The sequence below is a fragment of the Symphalangus syndactylus genome, chromosome 11 (genome assembly GCF_028878055.3).
Source record: "Symphalangus syndactylus isolate Jambi chromosome 11, NHGRI_mSymSyn1-v2.1_pri, whole genome shotgun sequence".
In the NCBI taxonomy this organism is placed as follows: Eukaryota; Metazoa; Chordata; class Mammalia; order Primates; family Hylobatidae; genus Symphalangus; species Symphalangus syndactylus.
In genome coordinates this window covers 13504384-13526596 of record NC_072433.2, presented here as the reverse complement: position 1 = coordinate 13526596, position 22213 = coordinate 13504384, and the positions used below count along the sequence as shown (strand labels likewise).

The window sequence follows — 22213 nt, the reverse complement described above, 5'->3', positions numbered from 1 at the left end:
ATGTACCAAGGGAGAAAAAGAATAAAGATGTATGTATGTATGTATGTATGTATGTATACACAAAAGAAATTTTAACTGCCAGGAAAAGGTATAGATCCAAAGTAAAGTGGTAAGATAGTGATTAACTTGAATGCCTGGAAAAAGAAGCTACTCATAAAAATCAGAGGATTTTGTTAAGTCGTGGGGGATGGTGAGATGTTTGTTAGTTGCCCTTTAGTGAAACATTGTCTAATTCAAATCCTCATTGTAGAGATGCAAACCCTAAGGGTCAGGAAGATGAAAGTTTTTATTCATTCCTTCATCAAATCTATTGGGCATATCTTTGTTGATTGAACCAAGGATAAGATGCACTCAGTAGCAGAAACGCTCCTACGTCTGCTTCTGACACTTCAGTGTTTCCTCTGGATTTTCAGTCTTTTTGAAAAGCTCTCTAATCTTTCTCAACCTGACTTTTATTCACAAAAAAATCCTGCTCTGTGAACAACATACAATATTTTTTATGACTAAGGCTCTCGAGGGGCTCTGGGCTATTCAGAACACTGTGCTGTGAGCATAGACATGGTAATGTGGAGAGCACCGAGGTGAATGTCCTCAGAGCCCAGAATATATCCTCATAAGTAGGTCATGTTTGTCTTTGTTTTTCAGTGTGAGCGTGCACACATGTGCTTGGGAAACAAATCCCAGACATACGGACTGTGCTATTAATCATCAAAGATAAGTGAAGCAAAAAACATTTTAGTTAACTGAAAGATTTAGTCAACAGACATTTTCCTGCACTGTGCCCAAATATATAAAATTAAAACACTTAAAATTTCTTTTTTCCCACTAAGAGTTGTGAAAAGTAGCCATTTATATTGGAAAAATAAACGCAGAGTAAATAAATCAGAGATATAAACATTTGACCCTACACCGATTCAGCTGATACACGTTTAAAGCAATTGTATTTTTATCATTGATATTACATCTCCTAGCCTCCTTCAGTTCAGATGAGATTATTCCTCAGCCTTTCACTTCAGTATCAAGTCTCTTACTTTCTCTTTCATTTTCCTACCTCCTTTTTTTTTGGGTGGGGGACAGAGTCTCACTCTGTTGCCCAGGCTGGAGTGCAGTGGTGCGATCTCGGCTCACTGCAACCTCTGTCTTTTGTGTACAAGCGATCCTTCCACCTCAGCCTCCTGAGTAGCTGGGATTACAGGCATGCGCCACCACGCCCAGCTAACTTTTATACTTTTAGTAGAGAATGGGGTTTTGTCATGTTGGTCAGGCTGGTCTCGAACTCCTGGCCACAAGTGATCTGCCCGCCTTGGCCTCCCAAAGTGCTGGGATTACATGCATGAGCCACCACGCCCGGGCTCTACCTCCTATTAGCCACACTTTTGCTTCTTCCTCTTAAAATCCATTCCCTTCAGATAATCTTTCTTATGAATGTTTTCCACATCTCCTAAGTCCTGCATTTACTCTTCTGCCTTAGATTCCTCTTCCTGGAAGATCTCATAAAGTGAGCGATATATTTATTACTAATAGCTACTTTCCAGGCACTGTGTGAAGCCCACAACATACATTCTCTCATTTAATCCTCAGAGCCTTTGCTACCCATAGAGGTTAATGAGTTGGTCCAGGGTCACAGGCAGCCTACAAGGTTCACTAGACTGTGAGGCCTTGAAGGTGGGACCCCTCTGTGTTCTCATATGGCTTCCCTGTGCATAGTGCCAGGCCTATAGCAAAAGCTTTATAAATAGTCGTGCATGGATGGGTGGGTGGGTGAGTGGACAGATGGATGAATGGGTGAAGGGATGACTGGATGGATGGGTGGATGAAAAAACAGAGGAAGAATTTCAACAAGATCTGTCTCCTAAACTGACCCTCTTAACTTCTATGCTATACGTCTTATCTAATACATGAAAGTTGGAAAAGAAAAAATTGACAGAATAAAAATTCCAAATCGTAAGCAGCTTCTCCGAGGACCCGTTCAATCTGTATAATATGGACCTATAATGGATTGTGAGGTGTGTTTCTTGCAAAAATTGCTCTGCCTGCCTCATTTTCATCAACTCTTCACTGGAGAGAGAAGGACTCCCTCCCATTGCAGTATTGTGGTGAAGACTGCAAAGCACGCACGGAAGACGCCGCGCTAACGCCATGCCTGGCTCAGAGTGGAAGCCTAATAAAGTTCACCGGTTTTTACCATCATAGCACAGGCTCCACTGAAGGAAAGATGTCAATTTGCTTTGGATTCCCAAAAGCTGTATAGGCTTTTTAAAGTATTTTCACAAAGATTCATTCTTTTGATCTTTATAAGAATCTGAGGGTAAATGCTAAATCTTGGGCAGGAAAGGGCGTGGGAAAGATGAGGCCTGAGTATTATGTGACAAAGATATTCGCAGCCTCTCGGTCTCCTTTCCCTTTCTGCGCAGACTCTCGGTCTCCTTTCCCTTTCTGCGCAGACTCTCGGGCTCCTTTCCCTTTCTGCGCAGACTCTCGGTCTCCTTTCCCTTTCTGCGCAGACTCTCGGGCTCCTTTCCCTTTCTGCGCAGACTCTCGGTCTCCTTTCCCTTTCTGCGCAGACTCTCGGTCTCCTTTCCCTTTCTGCGCAGACTCTCGGTCTCCTTTCCCTTTCTGCGCAGACTCTCGGGCTCCTTTCCCTTTCTGCGCAGACTCTCGGTCTCCTTTCCCTTTCTGGAATCTGCTTCTCTGCCAGCGCAAATGCAAACTATACGCTGGACAATCAGAGAGTTTAAAAGGAACAAGTATAATGTATTAGACAAATGGGTTATTTAGTGTGAAGTGACTTATACCTATCACTATCATGTCATAGCAAAAGAATGGAAACAACCAAACGCCCATCACTAGGGGACTGAATAGACTTCACACAATAGAGTACTGTGCAGCTATCCAGAAATGAGCAAGGTCTCTAGACTGTACGGCACAGAACAGAGCATACAGCATGCCAACCTTTGGAAAGAAAGGTGAAAAACACCAATGTAAAATACCGACGTATATATTATATATATTGCATATGTAATACATGTATTTACTTATGTATTTAAAAAGAAATAAAAAAAGGATAAACTAATGTTTTAAATGGCTTCCTATAGAGAGAGGAAGAGAATTGGAAGAAACTGGAATGGAATTGAGGCCTCTCTGAATGTACCGTGTTTATAGTTTTGACCTTCAAACCATATAAATGTTTTATATAATTTTAAATACAAATTTAACTTTAAAATTTTAAAAAGGTATTTCTAAAATTAAAAACCAAAAACAAATTAAAACAAACATCACAATATATCAGATATAACCAAACAGAGAAGAATTACTTCAAATAACTTCAGAACAGTATTTTGCACATCTGCAGTAAGAAATGGCCTTTGAACAAAAGAAACTACAAAAGTCTAAAGCTGTATTTAGTATTTTACGATTAACTTCTGTGCTATATGTCTTATGGTTTATGGTTAATAAATAATACTGAGAATTGGCTTGAAATTATTATACATATATACAAACACACACACACTTGAATAAAATAAGTATGTTAATGTCATTAGAAAAAAGATTTTTATCATTAAACAAAAGAGGTTAAAATATAATATCAGAAAAGGTAAATAATAACTGTAATATCAACATTTGAAGTGCAAACATCAGTATAATCTCATGACTTTTTTTAATTAGAAAAAGTCCAGAAACAATGACGATCTTGTAGCAATGAGCAATGGGCAACCCGAGCGCCCAGATGATGGTGTCCAATGCAGATACACGACTGATCTGAGGTCTAGGGCAGGAAATGTGGAAGGTGAGTCAGTGAGTCACCTTTTGTCATGACAGAAACCACAAAGACTACTGAGGTAGAGCCAAAGGACACAGGTGCTGACTCTAAGGGGCTCCCAAGGGCCAAAGATTGGGCAACTGGGGCATCAAAAAGAATGATAACTGCGCTGGGCGTGGTGGCTCACGCCTGTAATCCCAGCACTTTGGGAGGCCGAGGCGGGTGGATCACAAGGTCAGGAGATGGAGACCATCCTGGCTAACATGGTGAAACCCCGTCTCTACTAAAAATACAAAACATTAGCCGGGCGTGGTGGCAGGCGCCTGTAGTCCCAGCTACTTGGGAGGCTGAAGCAGGAGAATGGGCGTCAACCCGGGAGGCGGAGCTTGCAGTGAGCCGAGATCGCGCCACTGCAGTCCGGCCTGGGAGACAGAGCGAGACTCAGTCCCAAAAAAAAAAAAAAAAAAAAAAGTGATAACTGCAATGGAGTAAAGCACACCAAACACCTAAAAAGGAGTTCATAATACTTTTAACAAATTATTGGCCACTATATAAATTTGCTAGAATATAAATTTTTACTCTGAAAACTAGTAAAGAGAAAGAATCACATAAGAAATTACGGTCATTGGGGGAACTGGCCAAACAAGAAGATGGTCACTTGGTGAACTGATTTGGAATAATTCAAAGAGAGAGAGAGCATGTGTGTGAGAGAGAGAGATTCGTAATACGCTGCAAGCATGGACATCCCTCCCTAAACCTCCTTACTCTCTCCTGCCCCAGAAAGTTTCTGCTACTTTACTCCTACAATCAAGATGAAAATAGTCACTTCTTACCATCTTATATGACTGTATTACCTCTCTTCGCAGGCGGGATTTAACAAAAAGCCCTCCAATTACCACTGTAAGGTAGACCAATACAGTTTGCTTTAAAATCAGAAAACCTAACAAGATTTCCTAAAGGAAATTTAAATTTAGCACAGTTTCATAACAGAAAAAGAGGAGAAACTGATTTTTCTTGATTATCTACTATATACCAAATGCTTTAAGATCTAATTAGCTCACTTAATATTTTACAGTAGCCCTGGGGAATGATCACTCACATTTTACAAATGAGAAACTGAGACTCTCAGTGGGTAAGCAACTTGGCTAAAAGCATACATCTAGTTAAGTCACAGATCTGGGATTCAGAGAGGTCTGTGTACTACATTAGGCTGCCCACAGCAAAACAAAACAGATAATATTGATTCTGGACATGGCCAGAGTTTGTGGGGATGCAACATTACTACAAATACCAGAGTGATGAATTGGTTAATAACTATTCCCTTTTAAGAAGACAATATAACTCTATAGGGAGGGTAAGAATAAATGTGTATTTGGTACACATGGTTTTGGGAAAGTTATTTAATCTAAGAGTTTAGGGAAGGAAGAAATTATAGAGTTCGTTTCAGTTCAAGTTAATGTTTTCTAGACTAGAAAACAGACTTGGAGAGAAAAACACTGTCCACCTTATGTACTGCGAAAGCCCTGGGAGTCCCCGTGAGAGGTAACTACACAGGCCTGGAATTAGCCTGAGCTGTCTTGCCGAACCATCAACATGCATCTGCAGGGCACTGACTCCTAGTCAAGGCACAAAACATGTTCATGAACAGTGTTGCCTTATAACTATGGGTCCGAAGTGGTTGAGGATGGTTTGTACCAGCTTGTCACCATTGTTTATTGACAAAAATGAGCATGAACTCTGTAATTTCTTCCTTCTCTAAAATCTTAGATCAAATCATTTTTCCAAACATGCTCATTTCATGTTTATTATAACCGGTCTCCCTAAGACCCCTGGAGAGCTCGGCTGTTGAAGCTGGTTACATAGCAGGAATCTATGGGACCAAGAAAATACTAAAAATATTCAAGTATTTTAAATATTTTAAAACATAAAACACCACTTTGGATTCTATGGTTCCTGGGTCATCCATACACACATATCAGTGGTGCCTGGTATTAGGTTGGTGCAAAAGTAATTGCAACTTTTTTTTTTTTTTTTTTTTTTTGAGATGAACTCTGGCTCTATCGCCCAGGCTGGAGTGCAGTAGCACGATCTCGGCTCACTGCAACCTCTGCCTCCTAGGTTCAAGCGATTCTCGTGCCTCTCAGCCTCCCGAGTAGCTGGGATTATAGGCACGTGTCACCACGCCTAGCTAATTTTTGTATTTTTTGTAGAGGTGGGGTTTCGCCATGTTGGCCAGGCTAGTCTCAAACTCCTGACCTCAAGTGTTCCACCCGCCTAGGCTACCCAAAGTGCTGGGATTACAGGCATGAGCTAGCACAGCCAGCCGGTAATCGCAGTTTTTGTCATTACTTTCAACGGCAAAAACCGCAATTACTTTTGCACCAACCTAATACATCTTTACTTTAATGTTGATGCCATGTAGTATCCCTTCCTGCAGAAATGCCAATGTGTTTCTTATCATTTGGGGTCCTCTGAGTCTTAAAGACATTGTTAAAGAGCAATTGAACCCTGTTTAACTGCCATGATTAGAGCACCGGCTAAGAACCTGCCACATGGTAGACACTCAAACATTCCTTAAATTAGTTGATTGATAAATAAAGAGAAGCTGAGTGTTCTGACTTTTTGTCCACTATAAGCTCTTAGAAAAGTTTTCATTAGCACTGAAGAAAAACAAATGTAATTCACCATGATATTAATACATACCTCTCTCCCCAAAAGACAAAGAGCCTATAATTTTCACTTTTTGTTCCTAATAGCTTCTATTCATCTCAGTAATGATTGAAATGATGTAAGTGGGAAGACTTTAGCAGCTGCTACAAAATGTTGGTTTGCAAGTACCTTTCTCCATTCTCAGAGCCACCATGCTTGAGTGGTATCAGCACGCGTCTCCCAAGTGTTACCACCTGACCTTGGAAATGGTCAGTGATAGTGGACATCTACACCTAAAACACTTAAATTTGTATTTAAATGCTTAATCTCAACATTAAAAAGAAAAATCCGTGTATACGTTTACAAAACTAGTACAAAAATTTAAAAAACTGCTCATAAAATTATATAAAAGCTGTTGATGCCCTTAGAAGAATGAAACAAATCAAAGCCCATTCATATGTCTTTTGCATCTAAAGATGAAGTGATTCCCAAAGGCTGCAATTTAAGTTCAGTGGCACTGCTATAAATCACTTCAACCAAATCCCAATTCAGTGGCTGAAGATGGATGACAAATATTTGGTTATTTAGACAACAGTAAAAATTACAGTAATTTTTTAAATTACACCCCAACCTAATTCTTTTACCACAGAAGTATCTCAATTATTCTACAGTGAAAAACAAAGGAATTTTCCAAGGCTACTTCCCTTGTAAAGACAAACCAATAGCTCTAACTCTATAATTCTACACATCAAAGGGCAAGAGCCCAAGCAAAGGCAATGCTGGAAGATCACAGTGCTCTGAAAACAGACGTTGTGGACCACGGCTGAGTGGATGGAAGTGGAATCCTAAAACCTTTGGAATATTGTCTTTTTGGAAATAGTGAAAAAACTAAATCGAAATGATGACAACAGCATATACGTATTATAATATTTCAGTAAAAATCACATAGCGAGGCCAAGTACAGTGGCTCACATCTGTAATCTCAGCACTGTGACCCCAAGTGGCTCAGCAGAAAGACCATGAGCAGGGAGAGGCGGGCAGATCACAAGATCAAAATAGTGAGACCATCCTGGCCAACATGGTGAAATCCTGTCTCTACTAAAAATACAAAAATTAGCTAGGCATGGTGGCGCATGCCTGTAGTCCCCGCTACTTGGGAGGCTGAGGGAGGAGAATCACTTGAACCCAAGAGGCGGAGGTTGCAGTGAGCCAAGATTGTGCCACAGCACTCCAGCCTGGTGACAGAGCAAGACTCTGTCTAAAAAAAAAAAAAAAAAAAAATCACATAGCAATATTTATGTACTCCAAGGAGTACAAGACTCTAGCGTCCAGCTCTAACACTTAACTATTTGCCTTTAAGCAAGTTACTTAAACCCCTCCGGGCCTTTTTTTCTCATCTGGAAAACTGGCATAATTAATAATATCTACTTCATAGGCATTAGTTACATAGATTAAATGATGTTACCCATATAAAATTGCTTAGGTAGAGCCTTGGACTTAGTAAACACTCAGTACATGTCAGCAGTGTTTTTATTATCATTGTTATTATTACGGAAATTTTATTCTCAGACCTATTCAAAGTGCACAGCTTCAGATGTAAGGTGCTATCATCATAAATAATAATTTTCTTTACTGTGATATGGTCAGGTTGTATTTTTCCATTTATATTGTTGTACCTATTTGAAGTTAAGTAAGCTTCAAAACAAATCACTATTCACCACTTCATTTGATCCTCACAACAATGCTGACATAGAGAGAGACAGGGGAGAGACTATCCTCAAGTTACAGATAAACTCCAGTTTCAGCTGAAATTTAGGGAGGAAAGTGACTTGACCAAAGCCATGCAACTAGTTACTGGCAGTGAATGGATTCCAAGGGCACCCTGTATAACTGCTCCTTCAGGGTTGATACGGTTTGGCCCTGTGTCCCCACTCAAATCTCATCTCAAATTGTAATCCCCATAATCCCCATGTATCAAGGGAGGTGCCAGGTGGGAGGTGATGTGATCATGGGGGTGGTTCCCCCATGCTATTCTCATGATGGTGAGAGTTCTTTTATGAGGCAGTTTTTCCTGCTCTTGCTCACTCTCTTTCACCTGCCACTATGTAAGACGTGCCTCTTCCCCTTTCACCCTGACTGTAAGTTTCCTGAGGCTTCCCCAGCCATGCAGAACTGTGAGTCAATTAAACCACTTTTCTTTACAAATTACCCAGTCTTGGATATGTCTTTATAGCAGTATGAGAACACACTAATACAAGGGGTCGTCCCATCATTTCAGGCTTCTCCAAAATACCAACTTCATAATATTTAACTACTTTCAAGAGATAAATGTGACCCCAAGTGAGTCAGCAGAAAGCCCACGAGCAGGGAGAGTGCACTGTGACACAGACCCACTGTTCAGTAGAAACACACTGTACCAGAGGAGTGAAGTGGGGTTGTCTCTGGTATTACGATGATGCCCTCGTCAGACATTGGTGTCACCACCTACCACCAGGCACAAGCGTCCTCAAGTGATTACAGCATGAGAGAAGTGGAGCTGAAGGTCCCTGAGCAGATTTCCCACCCTGCACCTGGTTGCCTTTGGAGCTCTATTTCTGACCTAGGGATAAACTCTCCCCTTCACCCTCTTCTGCCACTAGAGTAAGCTTTATCCTCCCCTGCTGCTTTGCCTTTGCTCAAGCTCATCCTCCACAGGAAATAAACACCTTTTCTCCAAACTCCAAATGGGCAGATTCTACTTTCCCTTAAAAACCTAGTTAAAAGCCATTGTCCACGAAATGCAACTCAACCACACCACCCCATCAGCGAAAATAATCTCTGTGATCCAATTTTTCTGTTAATTTATTTAGACAGCTTTTTCTAATGTATTTCATAAGTTTTCTCTCTCTCTTAGATGTGTAAGCAACTTAAGGCCCTGGTGTGAGTCTTTAGATTTCCCCAGCCACACACCAGGCACAGTGCTATGCACAGAGCTGGCATTCAATGGCAATGTGAACGAGCGAGCAGTAGAAGGCCAGTCCTTCCGTAGGTGTTTGGTGCTTCTCTCTATCCATAGCACAACGCAAACAAATTGCAATGAAGGTCAGGGTATGTATGTAAATAATTTTTTTAAGTGAAAAGAGAATTTGAACTCAAAAACTTTGCCAGATGATAAATTCTTTTTCAGATATATTTCTTAATTCCCCATTTCAGTCTACATGCATTAAAAAAAGGGATTCAGAGAACAAAAGAGCTCAAATTTTAAAATTTCTTTGAAAAATAAAATCTATGCCCAGAGAGTAAGAATGATTAAACTGATAACAATTCAAAAAACCAAGAGGAGTTTTAACAAATTTACAAGAAGAAAACAAACAACCCCATTGAAAAGTGGGAAAGGACATGAACTGATACTTCTCAAAAGAAGACACACATGCAGCCAAGAAACATATGAAAAAAGCTCAACATCACTGATTATTAGAGAAACGCAAATCAAAATCACAGTGAGATGCCATCTCATGCCAGTCAGGATGGCGATTATTAACAAGTCAAGAAACAACAGATGCTGCCAAGGCTGTAGAGAAATAGGAACGCTTTTACACTGTTGGTGCGAATGTAAATTAGTTCAGCCATTGTGGAAGACAGTATGGCGATTCCTCAAAGACCTAGAACCTAAAACCACCATTTGGCCCAGCGATCCCATTACTGGGGATATACCCAAAGGAATATAAATAATTATATTATAAAATACATGCACACGTATGTTCATTGCAGCATTATTTACGATAGCAAATACATGGAATCAACTCAAATGTCCACCAGTGATAGACTGGGTAAAGAAAATGTGGTACATATGCACCATGGAATTCTATGCAGCCATAAAACGGAACGAGATCATGTCATATGCAGGGGCATGGATGGAACTTGAAGGCATTATCCTCAGCAAACCAACGCAGGAACAGAAAACCAAACACCGCATGTTCTCACTTATAAGTAGGAGCTCAATGATAAGAATACACAGATACAGGCAGGGGAACAACACACACTGGGGTCTGTTGTGGGATTGAGGGGAGAAAGAGAGCATCAGGGAAAATAGCTAATGCATGTGGGGCTTAATACCTAGGTGATGGGTTGGTAGGTGCAGCAAACCACCATGGCACACGTTTACCTATGTAACAAACCTGCACGTACTGCACGTTCCCCAGAACTTAAAAGTTTTTAAAAAGAAAAGAAAAACCAAGAAGAGTTTTAAAAATAATTATCATCTCTGTTTAATCTTACTGCAATTTAATAGGCCTCCTTCTACTCTTAATCAATCTTAATATCTCTTGACTATTATTATTTGTTGCCTATCTATAAAGGAAGAAAAAATATTCGACCTGGAAATAAAAAGCTTTTTATCAGAAGAAGTGGAATAGCAAACATTGTATAAACTGCACTGGCTATGATCAAAACAAACAAACAAACAAACAAACAAAAGTTGCTGATGACAAAATCAGAATGGAAGTGGCATTTTTGAGATATTGCTTCTTTAACTCTGACATTGGAGCATGGGATGAACACTGTGAGCTAGCCTTATTCAATCCTGCACTTCCCTGGCCAAGTGGGACACATTTAGTGGTCACTGCCTCAACCACACTGCTGTGGAAGTCTGCAGCCGACACCCCAGCTCTAGCTGAACCCTTTATTCTGTTTTTCCACAAGTTGTCTGTCTAGCCTCGGCCCTACCAGTAACTAAGAGATGGCTTTAGCCATGTGCGTTCGAGGTGCGTTAGTGCCTACCCAGCTCAGCACTGCACTACTCTCCCACTAACCCTAAGGTGAAAATGGTGCATCTGCAGAGAAGTGGGATGGTCTAGGCAGCTCTGCTCCCTAGTCTGGCTGGAACTGGGGCACACAGTATGGCTTCCCTATGTGTATCCTGGGGAACACTGTTTATGAAAAAGATGCGTCTAAAAAAATCAGGTTTCATGGTCAAATGACTTTGGAAAAGGCTGTAGTCTGAGTCGTCTTCTGGGAGTTTCACGATGCATGTCGGCATATTAAAGGAAATGAAAGGGCCTGCAGTAAAGAATCCTATGATACTTTGTTTAACTCAGCAAGTTCCAAATTTATTTTATTATGAACTGTCTTCTCACTAACACCTTTGAATATTGAAACTTAGTTTGGGAAATGCTGGAGACTACCCTATAATTAACAGCTGTGTGGCTTTGAATCTAACTACAAGACAACTGTTGCTTTCCCTGTCCAAAAATCATTGCTCAACAAAGGGTTAGTGGAAGAGTTAAACTACAAGTGGAAGGTTTAGATTTTCTCACAACCAAACTATAAAATAATCTGGAAATTTTACCTTAATATAGGAAATCATGTATTTTTGCAACCAAGATCAAGAAAAACATATTTTAAGTCACAATTACAATAGTCCACAGCAGTGTATTCTTTATAAAAACGTGCTATCCCGGGTCCACAACCCAATGTTGTATGTCTTTATATGTATAAGATGAAGTAAAGAACAAAGTGGTTACCCAAATATTTCAAATCAATTTCTCTTTCTACAGTGATGCCTGTTCATTTTCAGATAATTCAAGTTTACTGGATGTGAGTGTGGAATTGGAGAACGTAGGAGCCTAAGTCACCTGAAAAGTTATCATAATTCTACACTATTTAAATATACTTCAACTATTGAAATTTACCTTATTAAATAAATTAAGTCTTTAGGAAGATATGGCCAATCAGCCATCTTTGATGCCACTAAGAAAATATCTACAATATTACATGATATAATATACTGAAAATTCCTCCAATATCTGAGAATTAATGTTTCCACATTTCTAAGCATCCAATTTATTATGAAAGAAGATTTTAAACACTAAGTACTATGGGTATATGCATCGAAGTCTCCTAAAAATCAGTTTGCCCAGACATCAAACATCTAAAATAAAATTCATACATTTCCTTTTCAACTTCACACATCTCCAGTAATTGAAATAAAATCTGTTCACATTTCTGAAGGGGAAATCCTGCCACCATGAAACTGATCTATATTTCAGGTTATCAATTTTTTTGACTTAACACTTTAAAACCCATGCCAACCCATAAAAAGATCTATTTAGATTTAAATTTGAATGCCATTGCCTATTTCATTTTTTAAACTGAGAACCATAGAAATATAAATATGCAAAATTCTCTCCCTTCCCAAAACACAGTTGGGAAATGTGTCACATGGCAATACAATCTGAATCAAAGAGAACACTTTCCAGGATTTCTGCCTCCTAAAATCTGGGGGGAAAGGTAGCTGTTAATGAACTAGCTTAACACTTCGATGTTAGATTGAACTTTCTCTTCACCCATTCCATTTCATGGCCAAAATGATCATGTTTTCAAGCAGCCCTAGCGGCAGTGCCTTACCAGTGTAGATGCTGGCATTGGAGGCTGGGATACCAAACTGTGACTCGATGAACTTGGGAATGAAGGTAATGAAAGCAGTTACAATGGCACTCTCAGCTGTGTATGACAAACTCACAAAAAGGAATGTCATGTTGCTTAAGATCCTGACAGCTGCTCTTGGTAGGTCTACAAAATGACAAAAATGACAAATGAATGTTATAAACAATGGATGGAAAACAAAATAAAACTGAATTGTTTTTGAAATGAACTGGAAATAGCCATTCAGCAACATTTGCCACCAAAGAATAAAAATAGAAAGATCTGATGACGATTGGAAACCATCCTCTTTAAATAGATTTTGTTTTGTTTTGTTTTGTTTTTTAACTTTCAACCAGGATATGGAAATTAAGTAAAGTACCTAAAAACATACCCATACACAAATATCCTTACAAGCAGTACCCAACTGATAGTTCCTGTTTCAAAAACTGTTAGAATTATTTGCATTTCTTCAGTGATTAAAACAATGTTATCTATTGTTAAGGCCTTGAAGTCCACTAGATGTGTAAAGTGCCTGCAAGGCAGCCTTAAATTACAATTTCCTCTTCTCCCAAGTAACATTATAACGTAGCTATTCTGCTTCTGTGGGCATCTACATGATGTTATACTTCTGATTGTCAAGTCTCATTATGGAACAGGAAATAGCCACAGTTTAAAAAGCTAAAAGAATGCGGCCATCAGGTCAGACACTCTGAGGTACTTGAATTAGGGAACAAAGATCTCCAAAGGGGAAGGAGAGCCGAAAGGTGGGGGTTTAGCACCTGCTGAGCTGCCTCCAAGAAAGAAAGGAAAGCCTCACCCTTGAGTCTAGGCATTTATTTTTCAGAACCTGCCATCTATATGCTTCAAGGTATATGTGCAAGTATTTTCATTGGAGCATAATTTATAATACCAAAAATGTAGGAGGGGGGAATCTACATTTCCATCATGGGAAATGTTTAAATAAATGATGGCACAGCCATATAATGGAAAACTAGACAGTAGTTAAAAATGAAATAGAGCTGTATGTACTGGCATAAAAGAACTCCAAGAAATATTTGTATTAATGTGTAAAGCAAGCTGCAAAAATAGATGTACATATATGTGTGTAATTCTATTAAATTAAAAATCAAACAAACCAAAACAATGTATTTCATATGGTCAAATATATACTTCTCAATCATACTCATTCTACAGCCTCTTGTAAACACTGTAAATTAAAATGTCATATCCAAAATTTAGAACTTAGGAAGTTAAGATTACCTATCAACATTTAAAGATTCAAATTAAGCTTAGCAGTATATTAAAAGCCAATGTGTTGACTCTTAAAATATCTGGGAAAAATATATAACACCAGACTATTAAAGGTTTATGTTCTGTGAATTAATGTACATTTATGTAATCTTTATGTATCTTCATAGAAAAGGTAAGCTGCATTATTTTTGGCAATACAGTCATCTCAGAACGGTTATTTCTTTCAACATAATAAAGTAATTTCATTAAAATTAGCCAAGAACTTTTATTAAAGCTATAATTCATAGCTTCCTATTGACCAAAATTTGAAACTTAGAAAGTTAAGACTGCTCACTATCATCATTTTAAAATTTAAACTAAATTTAAAGTTCTATATTTTAATTTAATTTCTAAAGTTTAAATTCACAATTTAAAATAAAAATTAAGATGCATGCTTTATTTTTTTACATGGATAAACACACCAGAGAAAAACATAATCAAAGTGCTTCATAAAATCATCCTACAGCCTCTTGTAAACACTGTAAATTAAAATGTCATATCCAAAATTTAGAACTTAGAAAGTTAAGATTACCTATCAACATTTAAAGATTCAAATTAAGTTTAGCAGTATATTAAAAGCCAATGTGTTGACTCTAAAACATCTGGGAGAAATATAAAATAAATTTTTAACATAAGAAAGTAACATACTATCACATGACTATTTTAAGAAATACTAGTTATATCAAACGAGTTTTTCTTCTATAGCCATTTGGCATGATAAAATAGCCTTCTAATTTCAAGGGTAACTAAAAACATGCACGATGGTTCTCTCTTCTTTTATTAAAAAAGTCTGCTGTTATCTAAGAAGAATTAGCAGAAGTTCAGACCTTCAACGACTCTAAGTTCCTTTCTTCTACCTTTCTCATTCTCCTTTACTGGGGCTGAGCTTTCAGCCTACAGCCCTCCAGGAGTTGGGGTGGGAGCACAGTATCCAGGGTTGTACTTTTGGTTGGTGGGACTGGGTGATTTTTTTACATCAAAGGAGACTTAGCAAGTTATAAATACATTGAAAATAATGGAAATCAGTTTTCTAACTGCCAAAGAAGAGAGTTACAAATATGGAAAGGGGGATCGTTCTACATCAGATTGGAACTGGAGGTAATAGTATGAATTCATGGTTCAGATAGACAGATAAATAGATTAGAGGAAGATAGATACATGGATGATAGATTGTGTGTGTGTTTGTATGTGGGTATAAATATAGGTCCTCTGTCTGCTCACAAGGCTTAGAAGTAATGACACCCTGGTAGGAATGCATCCACCTGGCACCCAATTCTTGGTTTCTAAAAACCATCTTCTACTAAAAGGAACCAGAGCTCCCTGGAAAAATGTCTAACTTTACAACTGGAGTAGAGATAATACAAGATAAGCCTAGAAAACCTTGTTGAACAAGAAAGCAAAAATGTGCTCATGGAATGGTGAGGACATGTCAGAAGGACACAGAAGACAGCTTGAAGGATTCTCAATGGCCCAATCTGGGACAATTTGACCTCTGTAGATGCTAAACCAGTAAGCAAAAGTCTAATAGGAATAAGATATAGTCGGTTTTTATTATTCACAGATTCCATATTTGCAAAGACACCTACTTGCTAAAATTTATTTGTAACCCCCAAAATTAACACTTGCAGCACTTTCACAGTCACATGCAGACCAGAGAAAAATTTGAGTCATCCAATGCACACATTCCCAGCTGAGGTGAAACAAGGTGACACTCTGCTTTCTTGTTTCTGCTCTTGTATTGTAAACTCATGTCCTTTCGATAATTGTCTCACATGTTTTGCATTTTTGTGCTTTTTGTTGGTGATCTCATTGTTTAAAATCCCTTGTGCTGCAGTGCTGTCTAGGGTTCCTAAAGTGCAAAAGACCATGATGTGCCTTACGGAGAAAATACTCATGTTAGATAAGCTTCCTTCAGGCATGAGTTATAGTGCAACTGACTGTAAGTTCAATGATAATGAATCAACTCTATATATTAAATAAGCAGTCTTTAAACAGAAAGATACATAAAGCAAGGTTGTGTATCAACTGATTGGTTGAGGATTATGTTGTAATAGGAACTCAATCCTGTACCCCCCATAGGAGGGAAGCTCAGTCCAGGCTAATCCAGTGTTCATAGTGACTTTATAGAACATAGCTGCCACAAATAATGGGTGTCAACTGTATTTACGTAGCCTCAAAGTATTTCCCAACAAAGTACTTTTTAATTACTCATTGATTAATAATTACCTTATACTTATTAACTTTAGAATGAAGGAACCTGGCAAATACTATCTTATCCCAGTGATAAAAGTTAGCCTAACTGGTGATAGGGCAAATTAACACTATGTGTCCTGCTCCTATGTACTGAGCATAGCATCATTTCAGTGGTGTGCCTGCAAACACGCATAAATCAGGAAATATTATCAAATCCAAATTGAAGGATTTTCAAAGTTAATGGATATAAAAGTTACTTGCTTGTACCTTTTTTAAAAGATCAAGGTCATGAGACACAAAAAAGGCTGAGTAACTGATTCAGGTTGAAGGAGACTAAAAGGCACAGAAACTAAACGCATGTGATCCTGGATTGAATCTTGGACATCATGGGCATTATTGGGATAATCAGCAAAATTTGATTGGGGCCTATGGTTTAGGTGGTAGCACCAGATCCTTGTGAATTTCCTGATTCTTATGGCTGCCCTATGGTCATATAGGAGAGTGTTCTTGTGCTTAGGAAACATACACTGAAGTGTTAGTGACAGTAGAGAACCATACTCTCAATTTCTCAGAAATGTTAACAATTGGGGAATCAGGGTGTAGGGTACACTGGTGCCCTGTGCTATTTCTATAGCTTTCATGTAAATTCAAAATTATTTCAAAAACACAAAATTTAGAAGACTAAGTTAGCAAAGAAGTTGTTAAACCTTCCTAAATTTGCAACCAAATACTTAATTTTTATGCTACAGAATATATTTTAGATCAGTTTATTGGTGTCATTTATAACTGTGTCATTATAAAACCAAAGATGCAGTAAAAAGCATGATGAAGGAGAGATGATGAAATAATGATAATGATTATCATTTTTTGATCATTTAATGCTAGGAAATCTTACAGATTCAAGCTGGCACTAAAACCAGGAAATGCCTTAAACAGTAGTAAAGTAGGGATAAAATTCAACACAAAGCACCAAAATTCAAGAAGTTATAATTTAAGGTGGTCTATACTCTGAAATCGCTTTCAAAAGAAGTGTTAATAGCACTGGCAGATCATTTGCTCCTTCCAGGTGCACACTGATGACAGTATAGGCGGCCCCATCATCACGTGCACGCGGACCTGGTGTTAAATTGCACTCCAGTCACAACAGAGCTATACTGCAATGAATCTGGTGCACCCAGTGGCCTCCAAAGCCTTCGGTCAAAATTCAGAAAATCTGAGATAGGTGGTGTGAGTGGATTCTTTTTTTTTTTTTTTTTTTTTTTTTTGAGACGGAGTCTTACTCTGTCGCCCAGGCTGGAGTGCAGTGGCATGATCTCAGCTGACTGCAACTTCTGCCCCCAGAGTTCAAGCGATTCTCCTGCCTCAGCCTCCCGAGTAGCTGGGATTACAGGCATGTGCCACCATGCCTGGCTAATGTTTTATATTTTTAGTAGAGACGGAGTTTCACCATGTCAGCCAGGATGGTCTCGATCTCCTGACCTCGTGATCTGCCCACCTCAGCCTCCCACAGTGCTGGGATTACAGGTGTGAGCCACCGTGCCTGGCCATGACTGGATTCTTACAGAAGCTGATAACGGATGGTGTTTAGGAGAGACTGGATCAGTCTCACTGAGGCCAGAGGCCGTAATTTATTCTCCAAACCTCATTGATCACAGCATGATATAAGGCAGAAGGTATTGATATGTTTGTAATTTTTTGACCATTAGCCAAACGTGTTCCAGCATGTGTGAATACTTTATGCTCATTCATAAAATAAGTCACAATTTAAAGTTTGTATTAGATGAAGTTATTTATTTTTGTTTGTTTGTTTTACACAGGGTCTCCCTCTCTCGCCCAGACCAGGATGCAATGAAGTGATCATAGCTCACTGCAGCCTCAAACTCGGGGCTCAAGCAATCCTCCCACATCAACCTCCCGAGTAACTAGTACTACAAAAGGCCTTTATTTGGATGAGCAAAGCTTAAACAAGCACCAACTTCAGCAAACCTGAAAGGTGCAGTCATCTTTTCAAGTGGGCAGAGAGACAAACTTCCTGGAAGTTTATTTAGTTTGATGAGAAATATATCCCAGGCTGGAGAGGGCTCTGCAAGTCCCTGTCACACTGAAAGACCCATCTTCTGTGGCTCCTTATACAGAAGCTGCAAGGTTTTTACCACAAACCTTGCCCCAAATGAGCTGACTGGACCAGGGAAGGAGGCGGGACTCAGAGGTGCTATCTACAGGCAACCCAACAGCCACCAGAGGCCTAAGGCACCCTATGTGAGCAAAGACTGGCCAAAAACCCCTTGACTTTGTTTCCCTTAGAGTGTTTGCATTGGAGACTATAAAGGGATAATTAGGCAGGGAGTATGAAGATTGAGTGAGAGACAAAAGTAAGGAAAATGGAGCCTGGAGCCACAGTGGAGTCTGCAGAGTGACTGTGGTGCTCAATGGCAATGGGCACATCCCTATCTGCCAGGGGCCCAGCTGCTGGGGCTTCTGCTCTCCCATGGAGCCTTGCACCAGAACCCCAGTACCTCAGGTGGTTTGAACTGGCTTCTGCTCTTTACAACCTGAAAGGATCTATATCATGTCTTTTTGCTGTTGTGTTAGATTACTGAAACAAACTTTGTTTTAATGATATATTTGAAAAACGTATGCCAACAAAGGGATTGACCAAGCATAAGAAGAAGGCCCAGCTACCATGAACACCACTGGGTGTGCCAGGCCTGTGAGAGTGGACTGCTGCCTGCCCTTCCACCCTGTAGTCCTATAGTTGCCCTGCCCCAAGCTTCATCCATGGCACGGTCTTCTTCATCTCTGTACTATTTGTGGTATTCCCCACCTGTCTCCTTGGCAAATGCCAAACCCATCCATCAGCTTCCAGGATTGGCGTCTGCCCCTGTAGGAAGCATCCACAGCTTCTCTACACAGTCTAGGGGGCTCCCTCTCTGTGCTCCCATGTACTTGATCCATAGCTCTAGTCATCAATTCTTAGGTAGCTGCACGTGTTTACCTGTCTGTTCCTTTCAGGAGACTATAAAAGCTGTGACTGCAGGACCTTGGGGTATCTGTACATCTTCAGCTCCCAGCATTCATCTGGCCTATAGGAGGCACTCAGAAAATATACTTGGAATGTATTTATTAACATTGTTTATTATATCACTGCAATAATTTATGCTAAAACAATAGCCATATACTTGTGAAAAAATGAAGTCCATTCCAAAGAGGCATAATTTCCTCCTGGGGAGCAGGTTAAGAGCTAAGAAAGCGTGTAAGTCATAAGATGAAAGGTGGTCCACAGTGGTGAACTCACTGAAAATAGAAAATTACGCTCCTTTTAAAAGTATGGTTCTTTAATGCTAAAGAATCCTTAATGGCATCAGATAAGATTATAAACTAAAATGCCCATTAAAGAAGAATTAAAATACTAACAGGAGAAACAGAAAATATACAATATTGCCCTTTATCCAGCATATCTGGGAAAGAGGTATGCTTAATTTTTCAGCTATCTGAGTGATTGCCTCTTTAAGCAACAAAGCTTTAAATATTTTTGTTGTATTAACTGGTAATACTAGTGAATGCATAGCATAATCTGACATTTTCTTCAAGATTTCTTCAAAGTCATAATTAGGAATACTAATTTCTGTATGCTAATTAGTTTTTCACCATCTTTTTTAACCTTCATTAATTTTCTGATTTTTTTTTTCTGGTTGTAAGAAAATTCCTTCCCCAGGATGTGTTGTTTGTGTGTTTGTTTTTACCCACCGACCTTGTGCATCCACACCAACGTTCCTTTTATGTTCTTCTAAAGGGCCCTTCTAAAAGTAAACATAAGCTATTAATTTTGTTCCTTTTACATCTTTTTTAAAATTTAAACTGGGGGTGGGATGAGGACTAGTGCTTTTTTTATTATTATACAAAATAGATAAGTTAGTATTACTATGAAGCCGTTGACTAAATTTCATTACCTCAAAATGTACATTTCTACCCACATATAAATTATGAGTATTAAATACCAAACAAACATACTGGCACCTCTTAATGCTTTTCATAATTTTTTAAAAGGATATATCCAGACATACTAACATTTATCTAAAATTTAGTAGCCCAGGCAGTTTATTTTCCTAATGTTTAAATTCCACTAAAATACATACCCTTTTAAAAAAATAATTTGTTGTGCCAAAATTCACAGAGTATAAAATTAACTATTTTAAAGTAAAAATATTAGTGGAATTTAGTACAGTCACAATGTTGTGCAACCACCACATCTATCTAGTTTCAAAATATAAATACTTTCTTACTATTAAAAAAAGTTAAGCATTTTATTTTCAGAAATGGGATTGGAATTCACTTTTATTTTATTCTCTAAATTTTCTGTCATGAACATGTATTACCTTTAGGATATTGTTTTAAAAGCTGCAATTTTAAAAGGCTGCAGAAATGTGTCATCCCTGAAAGTCCTCCCTGACTCAGGCAGCCAACATGGATTCCTTCCTCCTCTTCCTTCTACCTCCTTAGAATGTGCATACCTCCATTTTAGGACTTCACATATTAATATTGTGTCTACTTTCCTTTCTGCCTCCCTTTGAGGGCAAGGTCTGTAACTTTTCATGTATGAATCCTGAGTTCTTAGTCCTGTAGTAATTGTCCAATAAAGATATTTGTGAAAAAGAAAAACAAAAAAAGAAAAAATTTCCTTAGGATAGATATTGCCAGCCATTTGTCTCAATAATTAAATTATTGGGTTCCATTTGGAAACCCATCTAGTCCTTTCCTAAAAGTCTTAAATAACACCCATTTCTTATATAAAAGTACGTTTTGAGAGAAGAGTGATCGAACAAGCAGATAAAGGCAGCTTAAAGGGACTAAAGTCAAACAAGGCATAAAATTCACATTGGGCACAGAGACCAAGAGTGAAGATGAAAGCAACCAGAGTGGAAGGTCATAGTTATATAAAAGATGGGGATTTTTATTGATAAATTTTAAAATAATGTGATACTGCCAAAATACAGGGTGCTTTGCAAAGCACATGGGCAGTACCAAGGCCTTTGTCTTGAGGGCATAGGAAAGGCCTCCTCAAGGAGCAGGAAGAAAAGTGGTGTAATAAAGAAAGACAGAGGGAGCACCACATGATAATTATGGCTGACGGAGGCCAGTGAGCAGATACTCCAGCTAGAACACATAAGCTTCTATATTAATCATGTTTGTAAATTTCTATATTTTATAATGCTTTGACTTCTTAAAAAGCTTGCCGGCCAGCGAGAGACTGCCCTCCCAGGACTATAGCCACTTCCTAGAGATAGCATTGGGCTCAGCCGCCACTATGAGCATGCCTTTCATAAGCAAACCAACCAATCCCAAGTTGGCAGCCCCAACCACCTCCTTATCTAACTCATACACACTTCACTTGTCCTAAATCGCCCAGGGTCAGGTACCAGACAACTGGAGATCATCCTTATAGCCCAGAGCCTGTGGACATTATTCAAACTAGCCAACCCTAAGCTCTTTCCCAAGGAGATCCCGACACAGGCTGTGGCCTAGACCCTGGCCTCGCTCCGATTCTGCCTCCTCACCAACCTGATGCTCCCCCTGCGGCCCTGCATGGCAGGGCACGCCCCCTTCTCTTAGGAAGTGTAAGTCATTTATTCTACCAGTGGTATTAATCTCATCATATCATCACTCAGACATCTCTATAAGTTAAAATCTCATGGGTGCAAATTATTGAACAGCCTTTAACATCTCCTGAAACTCCTTGATCCTCTTCTTTTATAAGTACTTAAAGTGCAGTTGGCCCTCCATATCCATGGATTCTGCATCCATGGATTCAACCAACCACAGATTGAAAATACTCAGAAAAAAAAAAAAAATGAATGGGTGCATCTGTATTGAACACATCAGACTTTTTTCTTGTCCTTATTCCTTCATCAAGACCATATA

At 38.9% G+C, this 22213-nt stretch overlaps 1 protein-coding gene across 2 annotated transcripts in view; it reads right to left on the bottom strand.

Annotated features, from left to right (window-relative positions):
• The window catches only part of SLCO5A1 (solute carrier organic anion transporter family member 5A1), a 155690-nt gene that overhangs the window by 51145 nt on the left and 82332 nt on the right, over positions 1-22213 (bottom strand). For both annotated transcript variants that reach the window (XM_055299282.1, XM_055299283.1), the window contains one exon: positions 12794-12958. In XM_055299282.1, the coding sequence (XP_055155257.1) occupies positions 12794-12958 (165 nt within the window). The remainder of the gene's footprint in view (positions 1-12793; positions 12959-22213) is intronic.